Here is a 23,123-nt window from a genome sequence, read left to right as displayed (position 1 = left end):
TTCCTGTTAATAGCACTGCCATTTAGCTCCCTTCTCAATCAAGCCAGAAGTCTGAGCTATTTATCTAGTGGCAAAGTCCTGTTGGATTCTCCCTCTAGAATCTCTTGAATATGAGTTCTCTCCCTCATCATAAAGCTTACTTCAGGCTCTCATCATTTATCACTGGACTCTTTATTGTCTATCTACATTAAACACAAGGATTGTCTTTCTGAAATATTGATTTGCTTATGAAATGTTCTTGTTTAATTTAAACCTCTTCATAGACACCTTAAATCATTTCAGAAAAAAAGCCAAAGTTCTTGGGAAAGCTCTCATATGGATTCAGGATTCAGCAGGTGGCTGACTAGCTAAGCTTATCTTCATCAGTTTCCCAACCGTGCTGGTACACTTTCCATTGTTCAACTATGCTGTATTTTCAGATGTATTCACCCATGCTATTTTTGGCTTTTATTTTTGTTTTTGTTGTTTTTTTATTAGTCTAAAGCTAACTGTATTCCACTTGCAGCAGTAATTAGTTCAGGACTCCAGGCCTAAGTCAATGAGCACATTTTCCTGGCTAGAGGAATCATTCAAAAGAGTTAGCATGCGACTCAGTTCAGGATATTAGGAGAAAAGGGAAGATTTGCTGGGTGCTCCTGGGAAAAAGTTCTCCTCCTCTTAGAAGAGAACCACTGGAAGAGACACCCTCTCTTCCACTAGATGTCCCAGTCAAAGATCTAGCCTAGGACTGCTATAACCATTTTGCTTCTATCAGGGAAGTCAGCCTTAAGTATGACATCAAAGCACAGAGGAGAGATAGGTGAGCAGATCTCAGAGAAGCCGAGCAAGAGACATTGCCTTAAAACAACCCTAAAATCCTTGCCACTTCTGGACTGCCAGATATGCAGGCTATTAAATTTCTGGTTTATGTCAGTTTGGATCAGTTTTTCTATTGCAGACCAAAGCCTCCAAACTAATAAATAAACTTTTTTTAAAAAGTTCAAGGGGAGATGGACAGAAGCATATTAGGTATGCAGAACATGAATGAAATGAATTCCCATTAAGACTGCCTTTTCCTGTGAATAGCCTTGTCCCTATTAGGCTTACTTGTTTGCACCTACATAGGCAATGTATGCTTTGTATTTGTGAAGATACTACTTGCAAATCTGATTGTGACTTATGGTCTTGAAAAACTATTATTACAAAAGAGCTAAATGCATGCATCCTTGTTAACATAAATGTCAATGCTAAATTTAAATTGATGAATAAATATTGGGCACATCGAAAGGCAGGGTTTTTTGATCAGTAAAAAAACAAAACACCAAATTTTTTTGTTTGTTTGTTTGTTTGTTTTTGCGGTACGCCGGCCTCTCACTGTTGTGGCCTCTCCAGCTGCGGAGCACAGGCTCCGGACGCACAGGCTCAGCAGCCATGGCTCACGGGCCCAGCCACCCCGCGGCATGTGGGATCTTCCCGGACCGGGGCACGAACCCGTGTCCCCTGCATCGGCAGGCGGACTCTCAACCACTGCGCCACCAGGGAAGCCCCCAAATTTTTTAATTATTAAAATTTGAGGAGGAGCCTAGCCCAAAAATAAATGAAAAATATTCCTATTGTTCATATAGAATTCTTAAATACTTTACTGAGAGCCTTTTACATATAATTATTTTGAAGCTAACCTTTCAAGGTTCTTACTTACTTCTAAGGAGAATTGTGAAACATGGAGGTTTTGTAAAATAAAATATTTAACACAAAACCCACAAATTTAATATCATTCCATGTGTTCTTCTATGTTCCAGGGTTATTTTTCTCCACTTAAAAAAGAAAAATGGCAAACATCTTTCAATTTCTACTCTTTTTGTTGTCAGGAGGCTATTTGGAAGTAGAGCACAAAGAAGTTCTTTATTATGAAAGGAAATGGCTGAAAATAAGAGTAAATGCTTAAATTAAGGACTAAATGAAGATTCCTAATTTTTAAGAATTTGGATCAATCCTGGGCTCCATAAGTGCCTTGATTGTTGGCATAACTTTAGATGTAAGAGGATCTGTAGGAAAGTTTTGGTCCTTCACTTTTGCAGAGCTTGCTGCTTTACTGTGTGCTATTCTCTTTTTCTTTTTGTCTTCCTTATCTAGAAGTGATTATCAGTTTATTTGGTGATTAGAGTATAGCTGTTCTAGTTTCTTTTCTCTTCTGAATCCACATTCGGTTTTATTAAGATGCCCTGCACTAAGATAGCAACACAGGATGCAGCAGACCCTAATTTTGCACATATGGTTTCATTTTGTTGGATTAAATCTGATGGTAACTCTTTCACCACATTATATGTTTGCTTCTCATGTAACCAATTCATGTTAGAATTCTGAGCTCTCTAGGGGAATTGGTAGATTATGATTTGTACCACTGTGCCTTCAGTGGCTAACTGTTAAGCCTCTAATGAAGATATTATTTCAGAAAAGTCTGAATCTGGTAACTTTTTTATTAAGAACATTCCAAGAAGACACAAGCATATAGTTATTTCATGATACAGCTTGTAGGCAAGAATGACTTCTCAGTAAACGGCGGGAAAAAAGAATGAATAGAGCAATAGAGGAATTTAAGAAAGGCATTGTCAACCATTCTTTAATTGTGGGGTTTAAAATTTATTTCCTTGAATTTACAATTAGCATATAATTTTTCCTTTGCTTTCTGTTGATACACTTAAACATATATGTGTGTGTGTATATATATATGCATCTAAAAAAACTAAAACCTAAAAGCTCAGGTTCACTTTTCAGTAATCATCTATGCTTATGACTTTTATAATTGTTCCCTGTATTCGCTGATCTTTGCTAGCTCTGTTCCTTAAAAAGGACAGCTAACTCCCAGGCATCTGTGGCTGGATTCTCCTCACAATGGCTCATTTCCTTTTAAATGTATTAACAAGTAGCTTCCAGTGTACCTAATTGTAGCTTTGTTGACTTTCCACCTCTCTCTGCTTATTGAACTAAAAGAAAAGTACATTAAAGCTTATATAAATGGCCAGGTTTTCTGGTTTGGGGACGGTTTAAAAGAAAGCAGACCTTTCATTAATGTGAAAGGGAGTAGACTAGTCCTAACATTGAGTAAACTGAATGGATAAGTGCAGGGAGGCACAATAGGAAAACTGGACACTTCCCAAAGCCACCCAAGTTTGCCCTTTGCCATTTTACTGTATTATTTTAGGTTTGAACTTAATTTCCAGAATGTCAAATATACTGATATTCATATGTAAGTACAAAAACATATCCTGAAGCCAAATAGAAAAAAAAAAGTGCTTGCCACCCTCCATTGGTTCAAATAATTAATGTGAAAATTAGCTATAAATTTTTAAATGTAGTTATTTCATATTTTAAAATATCATCCATGCACGTGTTTTTTTTAAAGTCTCTAGTAGGATAATTCCCTAATTGATGTAGAATGGAAACTAAAACATTTACATCTTTACTTATTTCCAATTTAAATTGCATTTGGGGGAAAAAAAAAGGATATAGAGTTTTGCTTTAGTTGGCCTTGTTTTACTGCCATGGGAGTTTACTTTCATCTCAGTTCCCATAGATATGTGTGAGAAATTCTTTAGGGCCTGAAACAAGAGTATCTTCAGGGTTATATGATCTGACCTAATCAACCATGAGTGCTCTCATACTCTTTTTAAAAAATCCCTTTTAAAAGCTATTTAATGAAGGCCTTTCTCAGTCATCTTCTCCTTCTTCCCCTGATTAGACGTTGATGAGTGCAGCATCATTCCTGGGATATGTGAAACTGGCGAATGTTCCAACACCGTGGGAAGCTATTTTTGCATTTGTCCACGTGGATATGTAACCTCAACAGATGGCTCTCGGTGCATCGGTAAGCCTCGTAGTTTTGAAGGCACAATACACTGTTTCTTTCTAATGACAGAACGGCCCAAACAGGTACGGAGATGGCAACGATTATAAAATGACTGGGAAAATGCTGGAAGAGTTGTTTAAAATAAACGGTACCACTATTGAGGGACTGATCGACCAGGTACTCTTTGCAAAAACTTCAGTTTCAGAAGCCATCTGAGTTTGCTTTATGTTGTCAAAGCCATTTCTGAAATGAAGAAAAATTTCCTCAAGACATTGCTCTTGCCAAGTGTTACAGACACAAAGGCATGAGAAAGATTTTTAAAAATCTACTTTGGGAGACAAAATGTAGTAATTAAGGGTTCTTTCATTGCTATGAATCATGAATGTAGTCAGTGTCTTATTTACTTAGCACGTGTTTATTCTAGTGAAAATAGTTATTACAAAAAAGAAATCAATACCTTTAATCTTGTTTTAAGCATATTTTAATTAAAGGCATATATATTTTCATGTTCTCTTTTGTTTAGAAAGATAAAACAGTCATGTGTAGGTCATCTATTTTTGAACAAGCCTTCGACTTTAAGAGCACTAAAGATTCCTATAGTACAGGAATTAGGGAAATGAAACCAGCACCCAAAGACAGGAGTTGCTTGATTTGCTGGAGGATGACCGTCTGGGCAATGACTGTCTCCCATCCCCACTGGGAGGGTGTGTGAGCAACTAACTTCCAGGGACTCTGTAAATCCAAAGGATGTCCAAGTGAACTGGGTTGAAGAGAGGAAATAACAGAGGGTTCAGGATGTAAGCTAGAAGTCCTAGGCCACCAGTAAAAAGTCTTGAATTCACTGGATAAAATGTGTTGATATGCCAAACACTATGCTATGGCCGTGCAACAGCAAACATGAGAAATGGAGATCCTGCCTTCAGAATACTATGGTGTCATCGTAAATAGTAATAGCAAAGTAGCAATAGCAGTCAAAGAAGAAGCTATGGTAGTGGTAGTAAAATTGACAGCTGCCATTTATGAAATACATACCACGTGTAAGGCACTGGACATCTGTATCACCTCATTATCACATAGTGGTGGGGGCTTGGGTAAGCTACTGACCTGTCTGTACTTCAGTTTCTTCTAGTAAGTGTTCAATAAAATATTTCTTATTACTTCTATTATTATCATTAGGGGAAGGAGGAGGTATAGGAGAATGAGGATGTACTCCTTAAAATAGCCCTGTGTGATAGGCATAATTATTCTGATTTATAGATGAAGGAATTGAGGTTTACAGAGGTAAAGTGACTTACATGATGTTTCAGGGCTGACAAATGGAGCCACGATTTGAATCCAGGTCTCTCTGCACCTGTGTTACTATGGTTCTACACTGTCTCCTTATCTGCTTTAAGGTGACAGAGACCCTGTGCCTAGATATCAAGGTCTCCAGCATGAGTGGTTTCTCTACCACCACGCTGACAGTCTGCTTTGAAAAGTACAATGTCCATTTGGAGCCTCCCTTTCCCGTTGGAGTATTATGAGATTTGAATAACAATTATTTGTTCTTCACGAATGAATCAGAGTTCTATCTTACACTAGGTAAAACATTATAGAGGCGTTAAGTCTATAAAACTGAGCAAATTAACTGTTTTTAGGGTCAGTGTTACCAGTTGGCTCACTACATAGTAAGTCTGATTCATTTAACATAGTTTAACAGAATTGAAAATTAGTAGAACTACCTATACTTGGCTTAATTTTCTTAAACTGTATAGGAAAAGAATGTGCATACACATACACACATATGTGCAGTCATCAGCTTGAAATAGGCATGAACTCAGCTCTGTTGGGAAAATGTCAGTTTGCTAGTCATCGTTGAACATCACTGGCTGGATGCCATAGACCCTGACTTCAGGAAACTTATATTCTAGAAATGGCTAGAAGAAATGTGGCTGGAGACATAAGTGAGATTATCACCATGAAGTTCTGAAAATGCCAAATAAGATGTATATATTTTATTTGGTAGATAATGTGGAGTAATTGAAGGCCTTTGGGAATGAACTGTACAACTAGACCAACTAGTAAGAAGGCAGAATTTGCCTTAACAAATGTTAGTGTTTTATATCAGATTTCTAAGTTGTTTCTTTCTCTCTCATTTCTTAAATTTCTAAGTTTTCTTTAGTCAACACATGCTCTTTTTTTTTGTGTGTGTGGTACATGGGCCTCTCACTGCTGCGGCCTCTCCCGTTGCAGAGCACAGGCTCCGGACGCGCAGGCCCAGCGGCCATGGCTCACGGGCCCAGCCGCTCCGCGGCATGTGGGATCCTCCTGGACCGGGGCATGAACCCGCGTCCCCTGCATCGGCAGGCAGACTCTCAACCACTGTGCCACCAGGGAAGCCCAATGCATTGTTTTTTGCATTGAAAAGGAAGCATATTCTTCATCATATTTAGATAATCATGATCAAGATCCCCAGTGATTTTCTGAGATTGTTTTCTTCAATGTCAGATATTTGGTTTACCATTAAATCATGGTAAACTCTATCTCTTGCTTCTTTGTATAAAGTTCTCAGCCTTTACTGGACTTTCAAAGCCCTTTAGAGCCTGACCCAGCCTGTATTCAGGACTCATCTCTAACCACTTATACCTCACACTCATGTTTCTCTTATTGCAGTACATGAGCACACTGCCCACAGTACTTCCTCTGCCTGAAGCATCTTGATTTCCCCCTTCTATGCTTGTTAAAACCCAACTCATCCTTTAAGTACCCACTTAGATATAACATTTCTTTATAGCCATCCCTGTTTAACCCACATTTTCTTGTCAGGCAAAGTCAATCCGCCCTTCCCATAATATTTTTTATTCCCTTCATTTCTGGGTTTATCACAGTGTCACAGGTGTTTGTGCTTTACTCATTGGCTAGACTCTGAGCGCCATTAGGTCCTGCCTTATGCAGCTTTCTGTCCCCTGTGCCTTATGTAGTCCCTTCCTTAGAAGTTTGGGCTCAGTAAATCTTTTCTGAATGAATAGGCAAACCAGCAAATGAATGAATGAGATGACGTTGAATGTAAGAATTTAATGTTGGTTAATAACTGCTTTGCATCATTTGGCATCCTGCTGGACATGATATGATGGCACTGAGTTACAGTCCCCAATGCTCAGAAGGTGAGAAAGCCTGCTTGAGCTCCAGAGGCCTGAGGCACAGTGAGTTCTTTGCTAACCATGAGTCCCTATTCATTTCAGTATCAATATCCTGACCCAGGAATAGAGGAAAGCCCCTAAGGAGGGGAGAATGACGTTCCAAAATTGCAAAACCAATGTTAAAATTAAGTAATAAGCAGCTTAAAAATTTTTTGAATAACTATGTTTCATTTGGAATAAGTATGTGTTTTCCACATATGAAAAAAATAAATCTAGCATTTTAATATGTAAGAGATCTTTGGTTTTGATTTTTTAAAATCTGAGTCTGTATTTTCTTAGATGGAATTTATTTGTGATTGAATTATATATGTCATAAATATTTCCATGCTGTTTATTTTGTAACCACATGTATGCTAACAATAATGAGTTGGATGAACTCAAAGCTTTTTCTTAAGTAAGAAACTGCATGTTATCTGCACCTTTATTTTAAGAGTGGCACATGCTGAATGCTGCCCTAATTCCTTATTCTAGTTAATCAAAACATCTTGAATCTATACAACATTATAAAGCATCAATAAACTGCCTTTTTCTTTTATGTGTAGGAAATAGCTTTATATGGCCGGAGAGTTTAGTGGGGCATTTTAATTATAAATGAGGATAGTTTTCTCATTTCATTTTATGCTAAATATAAAAATCAAATTCTTAATTTGATTTTATCTCCTGTTTTCCATCAAGTTTTAAAAAATATTCTGGAAACAGCTCTCCTTTTTAACAAAGAGTACTAACATATGTCATTTCGAAAAAGAGTCAACCCCTACCTAATATTTTTTTTCTTAGAAGCATTTTTAATAGCACAACGTAATGACCCTTATACCATTTAGTAATTCAGTGTCATTATAATATTCATGGCATTATTAATACCTAATTTCCACGTTGCAATATAGGCAAGAAGAGTGACTGGAAGTCAACGAGTCAGTAACGATTGACAAGCAGCCGTGAGCAAGTTCTGTATGCAGGTTAATGTACCAGCTACTGTTGTGTACACAGAACTAGCAGGGACCCTATTTGGGGGACTGGAAAGTGCCAGTCAGCAGCAAGTGAAGTTCAGAAAATGAAAGTAAGCATTTAGAAGTCCTTAAGGTAATGTGATGTTGCCACAGTATCCTTGTGCATTTCCTTGAGCTTTACAAAAGTTTCAGTGCACAGTATTGCCATGGAGTATTCTTGAGAAAACAAAACCTGAAAACATAATGTGAAAAGTAGTAACATAAGAGAAAGTTTGAGGCAGTGGGTCGTTAATTGCTAAATAATTTCTTAGCCAATAAATGCTGTAAGTCCAAAAGAAAGTCCTGATTATTATAGTTAAAATTCTCAAGGAAGTGAGTACTGATAGAGACGTTGAAAGATGGATGGCAGCTAAACAAAGGCATAAGACTGCACTGGGCGAAGAGAAAGGTGTCAGCAGCAGTACAGATGCTGAAAGTGATGGGGCTTGGAGACGGTGAGGAGAGCTTGTCTGGGAAAGAGAGCTGAGTAAGAAAGTAGTTGGAGACAAAACAGGACAGATGGGTTAAGATGAAGACTCTATTGCTGAGGCTTGTTAACTGCCGTGCTAAGAAGTAGCAGGTTGATCCTGAGGATGGTGGAGCCCATCAAGAATTTTGAGCAGCACAGAGACAAAAGACAATGAGGGAAGACTGTTTAAGCGAAATGAGGAAGATCTTCTGACAGTGATACGGAGTGATGGTCAGGATATGCTGTCCTTGTGCAGCACTCTATGTGATGATGGGTGTTGATTACATGTGTGTGCATGCATTTGCAACAAGTGCTTGAAGGATAAACCAAAATTCCTAAAAATGTTTAACTAATGGAGGAAGGGAGACAGGGATGAAACAGTAAACTCTATAGTGTTTGAGTTTTAACCACAAAATCATATAAAAGGCGACTGGTGGAACAGGGGTAGTAGTTTTAATTAAGAAAGAATGTCCTAGAAAGAGAAGGTTAGACAATGAGGAATACAAACTTCACTATTTTAAAGGAAGAAGTAAACCTAGGAGTCACAGTCGTTCTCTTTCTTTCATTGTTCCTAGTTCTAGTTAGTCTTGTATGACAGAAACACAAAAGCAACATAAAAGTATGTTAGGAATAGCAATCTGCAGAATTAATCGAGTGGAACTTAGGTTGGCGCCAGACTCTCAGCAAGGCAAGTGCAGGCCTCCAGCATCAGGAGCTGATGTCTGAGACAATGGTTTCTATTTACTGAACACCTACTATCGCTAGTCTTCTGACCTGAGCTAACCTCATCAGGGTTTTCTGGCTGACCCCTTCATTTTTAATAAGCAAAGCTCATTCAACAGGAGACATATTTTTTTCAAGGTAAGCCCCACCCCCATCTTTTACCAAGTTTTCATCACATTGTATAATTAACTGTTAGTTCACTTAAATCAAGTTTAGACTAAATGTCAAGCCATGAAACAAACTCTGATAAGAGTACCATTATTTTGTTTCAAGATAGATTTATATTTTAATCAGAGGAGACGGATTGCTTCCTCTTCCTCAGTGTGGCTTCAAATAAGACTTGATGTAAATCTTCTTTTGGGAGTGTAGCGAGGGTGATAGGAGATTATTAGAGGACTAGACATGTTTTTGTTACTTATGACATATCAATTCTACAGTTAAATATATACCAAGCATTAAAAGGATTTTTCCTAATGGTATAATAAATATGCTTCTTCTGCCTTTGCCCCTAATAATTCCCTATTTCAAGGGATGATGTGCCTAGACAACTCTTAGCTAGTTCTATAGGGTGCCCCTTTTTATTCTTCCATATGGCACATTTCCAACACAGTACTTTCTAAGCACCGTGCAATTCAGATATGCAAAGGAAAGAACCTAACTCTCAGCCACTGTCTTCCTTTTGAAATGTATTTTTGGAGAGACCTTAATTGTGAGACATCACACTACATGTGTCTGTATCTCATCCTGATATGTTTTTGATGCAAAGGATTGGAAGTAGATTGTTTACCTCCCTGATGTTATTAGAAGAGACTAATTATAGAATTTATGGGGAAAAGTTATGATTTACTTTCCAGTCTTCTCTTTCTGCCCCTCCACCCTCTCAACAATGACATGGTTTCCTCCAACACATCTTATAAGACTGAGTAGAGGTTTCCAAACTGTGTAGGACAGAAGTTAATTATGTTTATTGAATTTGAAGACCCCCTCTTTAATATCAAAAATGTTTTCAGAGCCACACATGACGATAACCCAATATCTTTGAGAAAATACATAATGAAAAAAAAAACTACTGGATATTTAGTAATAATTTTAAATGAATTTGTATTTTATTAGTCACAATGGAATCTCCATCAGTGGGAACCATAGTAGCGCCTATATATTATGAGGCATTTTCATTTGCATTGCAGTGTTCAGTGTAAGTATAAATTTGTGGAGCCCTCACAGTGACATTGCAGACTCCCAAAATCTGAGACTGGTACAGATTCCTGATGAGCCCCTACTCATTTTTTTAACATATTACCTTATTTTCAGTATGGTATTGTATTTGACACATGAGTTGTTTAGAGGTGTAAGGAGTTTACCTGGTTTGCAAATCTCCCATGTTGGCTTGAAAAAGTTTTGTGTTTTCTCCAGTTGTTGGATAGATATGAGGTCAAACTTGTTAATTGTACTGTTCAAATTTCCTCTTGAGCTGTTAGATTTTATCTACTGTGTCTATCAGTTACTGAAAGAGTTGTATAAATGTTCCACCTTGGTAGTGGATTTCTCAGTTTCTCCATGTGGCACTTTAAGCTTTGTTTTATGTATTTTGATGCTATGTTATAAGGTGATGAATGTTTAAAAGTATTATATTTTCCTGGTGAATTGAACCATTTATTGTTGTATATTGATTCTCTAAAGTTTTTTTTTCTTTCCTTCTTGGTCTGTTTCTAAATATTTTCTCTTGGTTCATTTTATTTCATATTATTTGGCATCACATTTTGTGAGTTGGAGAGGAAGGTTTAAATATATGCCATTTGGATATGTTTCCTCTCAATCTTTCTGCTTCCTTTTGTCTTAAATGTGCTTCTTTAAACAGCCTAAATCTAAATTTGGGGGGGGGCATAGTCTTAAAACCTTTGTCTTTTAAATTGAGATTTAAATTCATTTATGTTTATTACAGTAACTGATATATTTGCTTTTATTTCTATTATCTTCTTTTTTGCTTCCCATTTATCTTGCCTTTTTGTTACTTTCTCTTTCTTGCTTTCTTTTGGATTTATTCAGGCTTCCTGCCTTCCATTCTTCCACATCCCATTCTTTTTCCTCTATTGTTTAGAAATACGTAATTTATTTCTGTGGTTTTAGTGGTTATCCTAGCTGTATGAAGATGCATATGTAACTTAAAGCCTAGAATTAATCTGTATTTTTACCCACATCTAAAAAATAAAAGAATATTAGAATGGTTACACTTTGATCTCGCCCTTCCAATTTAAAAAATTCTAGTCAATTGTCACTCCCCGTTTGCAACAAATTAATCATTATTATTATTGTTTGATATTTTAGTACTTGTCCATGTATCTAACAATATTTTCCCTCTTTATTCCTTCATACATTTCAAACCTTCCATTGGAATTATTTTCCTTTTTACCTAAAACACCTCTTCTAAAATTTCCTTTAGCAAGAACCTTTTGGTAGAAAATTATCTCTGTTTGTGTTTTCCTGAAAATGAACTTAATTTCCCTTTGGTTTCTTGGGGTACAGAATTTTAGGTTGACAGTTATTTTATCACAGCATACAGAAGATACTATTCTATTGTGTTCTAGCATCCACTGGTGCTATTAAGAAGTCGGTGATTGATTTAAATATCATTCCTTAGCCAATAATCTTTCTTTTCTTCCTAGCTGTTTTTAAGATCTTCACCTTTTCTTTGTTGTTCTGCAGTTTCACAGTGATATGGATAGCTGTGGATTTCTTTTTATTTTTCCTACTTTGGATTTATTGGACTTCCTAGATCTGAGGTTGTCCTGCAACATCATTAGAAAGTTGTAAACTAGTATCTGTTGACTATTGCCTCCCCACAACTGTCTGCTTATGACACTTTCTAGTACTCTTATTAGATGCAAATTACCTTTTCACCCTCACCTGCATACTTCTTAACCTCTTCTCAACATTTTCCATCTCTTTGACTCTCTGAACAACACTAAAATAATATATTCAGCTATATCCTCCTGCTCAGTAATTCTCTTTTCATCTGTGTGCAATACACTGCTTAATATAGTCACTAAGCATTTTATTTCAGTTATGATCATTTCATTTATAGAAGTTTCATTGAAGTCTTTTACATCTTTTTTTTTTTTCTTTTTGCGGTATGCGGGCCTCTCACTCTTGTGGCCTCTCCCGTTGCGGAGCACAGGCTCCGGATGCGCAGGCCCAGCGGCCATGGCTCACGGGCCCAGCCGCTCCGCGGCATATGGGATCCTCCCAGACCGGGGCACGAACCCGTATCCCCTGCATCGGCAGGCGGACTCTCAACCACTGCGCCACCAGGGAGGCCCTACATCTTTTCTTTCATTGTTTATGGGCTTGTTTTTACTGTTCTAATTTTTAGATTTTTAATTGCCTTAAACAGATTAAAGATTATTTCATTATTAATTAATATTTAATGAATCATCATTAATCAAAAACAATGATTTTCAGAATTGGTTTGACCATTCCAGTATCTGAAACCTGCTGTTTATTCAGCTAGTTTTTGTTCATTGAGCCTTGTTTCTCTGTGCGTTATTTACTTACTTATTTAGTTACTTTACTGTTAGCTACTCCTTTTTTTCCTAGAACTTTATCTATGGGGATTCTTTGAGACCTATGTCAGTATTAAGTCCTCAATTGTATTGGTTTTTGCGAGTTACTTGGAATATCCCTACCTGGAGACCTCTTTAATGTTATATTCTTCCTTTGAAGTTTTCCAGAACACAAACTTAATGTTTTGACATCAAAGCTGTCTGTGTAAGAAAGAGCTTTTGGTTTCAGATTTTTAGGAAGAATCTTTTTTTTCCTCCACCCAGCACTGAGGTATAAACAGGCAAGTCTCTTAGCTGCCTTCCTCTACATTAGCCACATAACAAGGATATAGCTGTTTGGGACTCCTACTTTATGAGGGAGTTTCCTATTACATTTTGCATTAACGAGGTGAATCTGGGCTTTTATATCTTAGGCTCTAACCCCCTGTGAAATTATCAGAGTTGAAAATCAAAATCTCCAGAGTTTTGCAGAAGCCCTAAACCGAAAGCTAGGTGTGCACTTACCTCCTCAGATTCCTGTTTTCACTTCATTTTGAGACTCTGTTTTTTTCCTTTGATGTCAGCAAGATGATGTATTTTTAAAAATAATTTCTCATATTTTATCCAGGGTGTTTCAATTGGGAGAGACACTCAGGGTAGCTAATACACCATTCTGCTGGAAACAGAACATATATTGTTTTATTTAATTCTCCAATCAGCCCCGTTCCATAAAGAGTAAAAGATATGTTACAGAATCAACAGTAATAATATTTTGATGTAAACCTAGGTATCCTGACTAAAAGCCATGATGACTCCTCTTCTTTTTTTTTTTTTTTTTCCAAATCTTATGGTACAGCCTCCTCCTTACAGAGCCTTGAAGAGATCAATACAGTCAATGTACCATGTAGCCCTGAATGTGTTTTGTAAGAGTGATTACTGTAAAGAGCTTAGGACTTTCTTATCTTAATTTACATCCTATTCTTGAGGAGTGTAGCAATCAAGTAAATCTAGGAATATGATACTTTGAGTTCCTGGAATGAATATCCTAAAAACTATTTTCCTGGATCATTCTTGGGAGTAGAAACCTCTCTGTGAAATTATTCCCAGTGACAGCCTATCCAAGCCCAGCTTGTAACGTTTATGAAATGTCTGCAGTGCCTTTAAGTATGCACACATACATCACATTTAGTACTTTGCTCTTGGGCATACTGGGTTTCTTTTGGGAAATGGAAGGCATTCTGATTCTTACATGGAGTACTTTCAAACCAATTCTTTAACAATAACGTAGAAGCAACCTGAGGTATACTTTGGACCATTCGAGGAAATAATATATTTATTTTAAACTCAATATCTAGTGTAAAAAATTTAGGCCTTCCCTATTAATAACATTATTTGTAATTAATGGTTTCATCTTCATCAGTGACATGCAGATTCTGTTTTCTTCTTGTCACAGACAAAACTTCTTGGAAGCATCTAGATAAAAGTTAAATAATATATAGTGAAACTAGACTTACATTTTTTTGACTCTCTGAATAAAATCCGAAAGTCCTTCCCTCATGGTCTGTAGGGCTGTGCATACTCTTGCCTTCTGTACGCCTCTGAGCTCAGGGTCTTCCACCCCCCCTTCTGCCTGCTCTTCTCCAGTCACATGGGTTCCTCGTTTTTCACATATGCCCTTCTTTCAGGTAACTGTGTGGCTCATGCTCTCATCTTATTAAAGTCTCTTCTTGGATGTCACTGTCTCAAAGGAGCTGTTCTGCTCAACCTTTCTAAAATAGCACCTGCATCAGGTGGATACTACTGGGTAACAAATAACCACAAAAGTCTCAGTAGCAAACAACAGTACATGTCTGCAGGTTGGCTGGGTGACTAATTGACCAGTCTAGGCTGAGACTGGGTTGTCGCTTTCCTTCAAGCTCTGGGTCTGTCTGGGTGTGGCTTCTCACTGCAGTGTTGGTTCATATCTGCTTCACATCTTTCATTTTGTATGCCATGGCATAGGTGCTCAGTGAATATTTGCTTGGTAAATAAGTAAAGGAATGAATAAATGTGATAGAAATTAAACGAATGAGTAGATATAATAGAAATTAAGTAAAATAATTCCCTTCGCTTAGCATCTCCTAACGTGAAATAATTGATGTGAACCCCAGGTAATTCTGTCATGTCTTCTATTTAATTTTCATATGTTCAGATCAGAGAACAGGCACATGTTTCTCCGGCCTGGTGAATGGTCGCTGTGCACAAGAGCTTCCGGGCAGAATGACAAAAATGCAATGCTGCTGTGAGCCCGGCCGCTGCTGGGGTGTTGGAACCATTCCTGAAGCCTGTCCCATCAGAGGCTCTGGTGAGCTGCTGGCTGCAAGTTCCTCAGGACAGACAGTGTTAGGAAAATTAGTAACAATAATGTACTTTAGTGTTTCCCTTAAAGACAAGTCATGTTTGCATTCCTATTAGTGTCTTCAATATGACTTGGGTGTTTTTTTGTGAGGGTTAGGGTGGCATTGGTTATTGGGATCAATTTTTATTATATCCATTTTGTTAATATTAGAAAATATCCTAAAAACTGATCATTACTTGACTTTAAGCAAGAAGTTTTAATAATTATCTGGAATGTCAGTATTTCAGTTCAGTTCTAAAACCTCCTAATCTTCTATCTGAAGCTTGAATAACAAAATTTGGCCTTCATTTATACTTTATTTCAGGAATGCCCTTAGCTTATAGTGTCCCAGTCCTTAAAGATATGTCCTCTCTTTTCTAATGACCTTAAAAATTAAGAATACAAGGGTAGGAGGATACGTCTCGTTCACTTTGCTATATTAACTGCTGTATACCTGAAGCTATACTGCGAAATTAAGATGAATGAGAAGTAGTTCCTCTTGTTAATATAATATGAATAGTAAAGTACAATTAGTGTTTATCACGTAAAGGTATGTTGATAATATGTTATTATATTATCTTCATGTTATAAATACTATGAAAAATAATAACACTTTTTGAAATATGCTTATAAAGATATGTATCTATATGTACTATTATGGAGAAAAAAATTAAGGCACATTCTTCCTAAATCTCTAAGCTGTGAAATTCCAAAATCGAATAGTAAAAAGTTTTAAAAAGCAGAGTTAATGCATAGTATATAATTTTGGAAACTCATCGTTCCACTAGTAGTATATAATAGTAATGTCAGTACTCAAACAATTGCTTGAGCTAAATAGTTTTCACTTCTTCTTATATAGTGCCCTAATTCTGAGAACAGTTAAGGAAATAAGGCAATCACTATATTCTTGCTTCTTTTCCCTCAGCTTTGATACTTGGACAAATAATGAGCAGATTTAAAAGTTTACTAAATACTGTCTTCTGTTAAAAATCCACATTAGAAAAAAATTATTCTGAAGCCATATTAATCCCTTAAAGAGAAGAGAAGAGGTAGGAAAAATGTGTAGGTACAATACTGATGGAGATTTAAGTAAAACCAAATATACAGAATGAATTACTTAAAGGTTTAATTTTCATCCATTCAAGTAAATTTCTTGCATTTACAGTTATATCTGGAATTTTATGAGTTGCACTTAGGGACATAAAATCAAAATGTATAGATAATTCTTTGGTTAGGCAACTCAGTTAAAATATGGTATACATATTTTAATTTTTTCTGAAACATCTGTATCTTTTTCTGCCACTGCTAGCATTGAAAATGTTTATTAAGATAATAACTTACTTATTCATATCATCAAGTGAGGATAACCTAAAATGATTATTACAGTACACAAATTGCCTTTATTATGCAGAAATCCATTTATTTATGGTTAACTGTACTTTCTTCTCTTTTAGAGGAATATCGCAGACTTTGCATGGATGGACTTCCAATAGGAGGGATTCCAGGGAGTGCTGGTTCCAGACCTGGAGGCACTGGGGGGAGTGGCTTTGCTCCAAGTGGCAATGGCAATGGCTATGGCCCAGGAGGGACAGGCTTCATTCCCATTCCTGGAGGCAATGGCTTTTCTCCTGGTGTTGGGGGAGCCGGTGTAGGGGCCGGGGGACAGGGGCCCATCATCACTGGACTAAGTGAGTGTTCACTTTGTGTGTAGACTCTTTGGTTTTCCACCTTAAATAATTTTATATCTAACTTTTTTTCCAAAGTATGTTTGTGTCTGTGTGTGTGTGCAGAAACTTATTTCAAGGTCTAAAACATAATATGGTAAAACAGAATCTTAGGAAAGTATTATTTTTATGCTCCACAAACTTTCTAACTTGGAGAAAAGAATGAGTGACCCAGGTTCTCTTTGAAAATAGAGATGAGAGCGTGGTAATATTCCAAGTCCAGATGACACCATTAAAGATCACGTTTTTCGGTTCCAGTGTATTTCATTTGGCGCTTGCAGCTGCCCTGATCATACACCCTTTGAATTGTTTTCCAGAACCATCTCTCAACTGAGATAAACTGAATAAGTCTTGCTCTGTGCCTATACAAATATTATAATGAAATATCTTTCTTTTCTTCGCCCTCTTTTGTTGAATAACTTAAGAAATTGAGAACTGCCAGAATTGGCATTGGTGTGCTTGACATTTAAGTTCATTCTTTTTAAAATAACTGTTCTTGCTAATAATATTTAATGATATCCTACAGTGTTATGTTTATTCTTTTTGGCATATTGCCTATTTACTATATCTGAATATTCAACTACAAAATAAAAAAAGAAATGGAAAGCATTCAAATGTACAGTAGAACATTCCTGAAATTTTAAAAAGACACCATTATGGGCAAAGTTTCCAGATGTGTAGCTTAACAAATGCAAGTTACAACCATGTGTCTCAAGAATAGTTTTTAGATTCTCAACATTAAAGTTTTAATAAAATATAGAATAATGTGGGCTTTTGATATGTACACCTAAATAATATACTATTAAATATCCTCTTAAAAATCGACTTTAAGGAAAGTAATCCATGTTGGAATGATGAAATATCATTTGTGCTCTAATTTTCCATAGCTATTCTGAACCAGACAATAGATATATGTAAGCACCATGCTAATCTCTGTTTAAATGGACGCTGCATACCTACTGTTTCTAGCTACCGATGTGAATGCAACATGGGTTACAAGCAGGATGCAAATGGGGATTGCATAGGTAAGCTCATGCTTCTTTAATTCTTGGTTTTCTAATAGCTTTTAGACTACAGGAACAAGTTGGGCTGAATATGATTTTTAAAAAGTCTTTTGAAGTAAAGCTAATTTCCAAACGGTCTCTCCTGTGTGCATGCTCTTCCATGTGCTCCCTTAACCTACTGCTGAGCTGGACCACTTCAAGACTCCCCTTCCCCTTCTGGTCCTAAATGTTGTGATTTCTGTCTCTGCTTCCCCCTTTCCTTCCTTCTTAGCTGAGCAACACTGGATATACGGTGGCATCATTAACATGCAAGAGAAGGTGGAGTTTGGGAGGAAGCGGTTGATGAGTCTCTTTTTGAGCATGTTGAGTTTTAGGTGTCTCTGGTACTTAATTATAGAGGTCTCAAGCTAAGAGGAGTGTTCAGGACTAGAGTTAGAGATTTAGTAGTCAGTAACATACAGGTGGTTATTAGAACCATGAGGGTGAATATTGTCAGCCAGGCTGAACAACAGGAAGAGTAAAAAGATAACAGGAGTAGTGCAGCTGGAACCCTGTGTACCAGCAACATTAGTAATAATGTTGGAGAGGTGGCAAAATAATCTTGAAAATACATGTCACTGAAGCCTTGAAACGGTATGCTTTCAAGAGAAAAGGAGCGTCAAGTGTCAAGTGCAGCAAAAAAATCAAATACAATGAGGACAAAACCACTGTTGTATTTGGCAATGAAGAGAGTTTTGATGATCTTTTAAGGGTAGTTTTAGGACCATGGGGATTGAACCGTTTTGAGGTTATTCTTTTATTTATTCATCTTATTAGCAAATAATCATGTATGTGTTTTGTAATTAGCATAACCCTAAATACCAGATTTGGGTTCAGGTCTTCTGTTATAAAATATAGATGAGAGGCCAGGAACAGAGACAGGTAGTATCACAATTTTCCCAAGTAAAATTGAAAACATCTAAGTGCACTATCACTATGAAAAAAATGTAAACCAAATATGATGCTTTGGAAAAACCAATCATTCTAAACTGTGTACAGAGATACAAGATCAGAATGATTAAATAAAGCTTAGCCCAGGGTCCCTATATACAGGTGCACAGGTTTTGCACCGCCCAACTGTAGAGGGTACCATTCACATAATCTAAGTAAATAGCACACCCCAGGGTTGTGCAGGGTTTAACCATATGCATCAGTCCTGCCTTAGCACATACTACTTGGTGCTTGTTTAAGTGATAGACCACGTGTTTATTTTTGGAACACCAGGACATAATGATATATTTATTCTACTTATATGACTTAAGAATGATTTTACTGCCAGAAAATATGATTATAAGTATACAACATACAAAACATCCCCTCTTGCACATACATAATCAGTTACAATCTATCAAACTGAAATTTGATTGACTATTTTTGTTTTGCTATTAATATTTGCTGTTCATGTATCGCTGCATGATTCATCAACCAACAAATAAAAATAGGTCATAAGTTTAATATTTTCTGTAAAAATTAGCCAAAGACCTCCATTTAGTTCATGTTAGTACCCAGGTGAGTTTGTAACTCAAATTCTATTTTGGAATAGTAAGAAATAATATGTTTCTGTTGAGCAAAGGTAATCTTACAGCCCTTGAAAATTAAAAGTGTTTTCTAAGTTGGAATATAAAGTACTTTTCAAGGGTAGACATTTCTTACCCCAGTAGTATCTGAGAATTTAACCATTTTGTTAATCAGTGTTTCTCAATTACTTCATTTATTTTAGGAGTTTAAAATCCTTATGAATTTTGCTTAAAAATATTCAGTCCTCAGTGAAAACAGAGGAAGGAATCAAAGTGTACAGACTGTAATATTTAAATTCTGTTCCTCTATACAAGGCAAAACAAAGGTGATCATTTGGAGGTAATAGGCATTGAGACTCAGAGTAAAGGAAAAGCATGAAATATACATTTCAGAATGTGGCAGTGGTCTTTTGTGATTAGCATAAAACTTAAAATCTTAAAATAATCCTGGGAACCAAAACAAACAAAAAAACAAATGGGATTTTAAAATCATATGGAATTGTGAAGTCACTAATAGTTTTTGGTGATTGTTTTCACTTCCGAAGAAGAAATAAATAAGTGAAGTACTATATCTTCTTTGTGTGCTGTAACCTTGGTGAGGTCCCTAAGCGGCTAAGGAAACCAAAATGAATCAGGGCTGTAAATGGGAAAATAACTGGCAGAACTGTCATAGCAACGAGGGACCTTGGGAACAGGTTCTCAAGGGGAGGAAAAGGTCCTGAAAAGTGACCCTGCTTCCCAGAAGGTTTACCTAAAAAGAGGGGGTTGGGTGCATGGTCTCTCATGTTCTTCACTAGAACAGAGCTTTACAATGACGCTTCTAGAAAGATACATCTATGACACCTTTCTAATCATTGCATTTCGATGTTGGGTACACAGAGAATTTAAGGGATCTTCAGCATTGCCTATTGAAGGTAATGTTGCCAGTTGGACAGACCATTAGTTATGCTTGATATGCTTGCTAATGCTCTAAGCTCTGTCTTTTCTCATATTGCTTCATTCCTTTGGCTCAGTGAATTGATTTTATCAACCAAAAGCATAAATGTGAGTCTTAATGTGCTGAAGGCATCTTTGGATGAATTGAAAAAGTATTTAATCCTGTTTTCCTTTGTCGTTTTTATTTCCTATGAGATTTTTTTTTCCTCCTTTACCAGAGAGGGTTTAATTGCATTCAGTCTGAGTGTATATGTCAGTGAAGATGGTGAGTTTGGTAGAGTACAGTTCCTCTTTTAAGAACATCTGTGAAAGGAGTAATCTGTCTATTAAAATGGTAAACCTGTGAATTGACTTTATTGTTGTGTTCTCCAATTTAGCTGAAATTGTATATGTTAATGGCTTCTCATGTATATGAAATGGCAAGTCACTATGCCTAACCGGTCAGCCAGGTTTTTAACTCTGCAGCATTCAAAATAATATTTAGTGGGCATTGCTGAAAGAAGATGAATTAAACTTTTTCTAACACTGGCAAACTTGATTTCTCTGGGATTTGACTAATCTTCACTGTCTAGTCAGTTGTTTGGTTGTGCAGTCCTTGAATTCTGTGATGGGTTTGCATTTAATCAAGGCTTAGAGAACCTGAAGGAAAGCAGTGATGTTTCTCACACTTGGGACCAGAACTAGTATTTGCGTAAAACTTGGCTTCATACAAAAAAATCCCTGTGCCAATTTTAAGATCCTAAAGAAACCAGAAGCTACTGAATGAAATAGACTTTGTTTTACTTAATTTCCATTTTTTACCCCATCCTTTGTTTTTTACTTCAAAATATTATCCAAGCCTTGATACATAGTTACATATATATAGTTGAGTTCACAAAATATAATTAACAAAAAATTCCATAATTTGTCTCTTTTTTAAAACTAATAGAAGTGTCAACATGTAATATAAATATATATCTTTAAAAACCTTTAATTATCTTCTGACTCTGTACTAAGCTTTAAAGAGGCTATTAACTTGCCCAGATTACTTAGATAATAAGCATTTTCTAGCGTATTGGAACCGTGACTGTGTCTTTCCCAAGTCCATGGTTTTAATCATTGGGCATTACTCAAATTGAAAAGTTGTTATTTCTTGATTAAAGCAAATTCCCTTGTACTCTCCAATAGGTGTTATTTTTGTAAATCTCCAGACTGGCCTCTGTAGTTGAAGAAAGGAATTTTTATTCATTTATAAATACTCTGATATTTAGACTATTACCACTGACTGGCCTCTCAAATTTGGGAGGCCTAAATGTACTTTAAACAAACATTTCTAGAAATGGAGTGAAGTCTATAATGGTTTCTTTTGCTACTCACAGATGTTGATGAATGCACATCGAATCCCTGCACTAATGGAGATTGTGTTAACACACCTGGATCCTATTATTGTAAATGTCATGCTGGATTCCAGAGGACTCCCACCAAGCAAGCATGCATTGGTAAGGCAGTTTGCTTTCACATATGATGATGTTCCATGAAATATAGTGACCCAGGCTGTTGAGGTTAAAAATGAATTTATTAAAATAAGACATGGAATGAAATAAGTGCTGTTACATTATTACAGATTTACTTTATGCTACCCTCAAAGTGCTCTCTTCAAACATAAACACTTTTTGCATGTGTAACACAGGCAACGTGGTATCTGGCTTCACAAAAAAAATTCGGTTTCTCTTCCTTCCCTAGATCACAGCTTCCTTTCTCCAAGTAACATCAGTAGCATTACTGCTCTCTGATTAACGGAGCTTAAAATTTATTGTCGTTTTCAACTACTGTTTCTTTGTACCTCACACATAGTCGGACACCAAATCTAACCTGCTCTTTTTTTTTTTTTTTGCGGTACGCGGGCCTCTCACCGTTGTGGCCTCTCCCGTTGCGGAGCACAGGCTCCGTATGCGCAGGCTCAGCGGCCATGGCTCACGGGCCCAGCTGCTCCGCGGCATGTGGGATCTTCCCGGACCGGGGCACGAACCCGTGTCCCCTGCATCGGCAGGCGGACTCTCAACCACTGCGCCACCAGGGAAGCCCCTAACCTGTTCTTTATTCACAGTTTCCTTGCTATGCCCACCATCCTCGTCCAAACCTCTCCCTCACTGCTGATTCATCCCAGAATTCTTTTAGCAGATGACTCTGCTTGTCTTCTTTTTCATTTCCTATTCATCCCCTGGCAGTTACTTGAATCACTTTATTCCAGCAATTTTTGTCATGTAGCTCTTAATCCAGATATTCTGTAGTTACTTCACTCTTACTCAAATCCTTGCTGACTTTTTTTAAAATTAATTTTTGTTGGAGTATAGTTGATTTACAATGCTATGTTAGTTTCTGCTGTACAGCAAAGTGAATCAGTTATATATATACATATATCCACTCTTTTTTTAGATTCTTTTCCCATATAGGTCATTACACAGTATTGAGTAGAGTTCCCTGTGCTATACAGTAGGTTCTTACGACTTATCTATTTTATATATAGTAGTGTGTATATGTCATTCCCAATCTCCCAATTTATCCCTCCCCCTGCTTTCCCCCTTGGTAACCATCAGTTTGTTTTCTACATCTGTGACTCTGTTTCTGTTTTGTAAATAAATTCATTTGTGCCATATTGTTTTTGGCTTCCACATATAAGTGATATCACTTGCTCTGACTTTTAGGTCTTCCACCACTATGTCAGAAGCAACTGCACCGGTAATTCCAGCTGCACTGTCCACCCTCTCCTACATTCACTGCACATCCATTTCATTTTTCTCTTTCTTTCCCTCTTCAGCTATTAT

General features: G+C 36.8%; 1 protein-coding gene across 1 annotated transcript in view; it reads left to right on the top strand.

The window, feature by feature from the left end:
- Positions 1–23,123, top strand: part of FBN2 (fibrillin 2) — a 235,335-nt gene that overhangs the window by 105,951 nt on the left and 106,261 nt on the right. Inside the window, exons 8-12 of the mRNA XM_081231423.1 lie at positions 3,719–3,844; positions 14,914–15,066; positions 16,554–16,787; positions 17,711–17,848; positions 21,678–21,797. Of these exons, the coding sequence (XP_081087549.1) occupies positions 3,719–3,844; positions 14,914–15,066; positions 16,554–16,787; positions 17,711–17,848; positions 21,678–21,797 (771 nt within the window). The remainder of the gene's footprint in view (positions 1–3,718; positions 3,845–14,913; positions 15,067–16,553; positions 16,788–17,710; positions 17,849–21,677; positions 21,798–23,123) is intronic.

The sequence above is a fragment of the Mesoplodon bidens genome (assembly GCF_964165515.1).
Source record: "Mesoplodon bidens genome assembly, chromosome: 4".
In the NCBI taxonomy this organism is placed as follows: Eukaryota; Metazoa; Chordata; class Mammalia; order Artiodactyla; family Ziphiidae; genus Mesoplodon; species Mesoplodon bidens.
The sequence above is the reverse complement of the archived record's forward strand: the minus strand, read 5'-3'. Positions and strand labels throughout refer to the sequence as shown.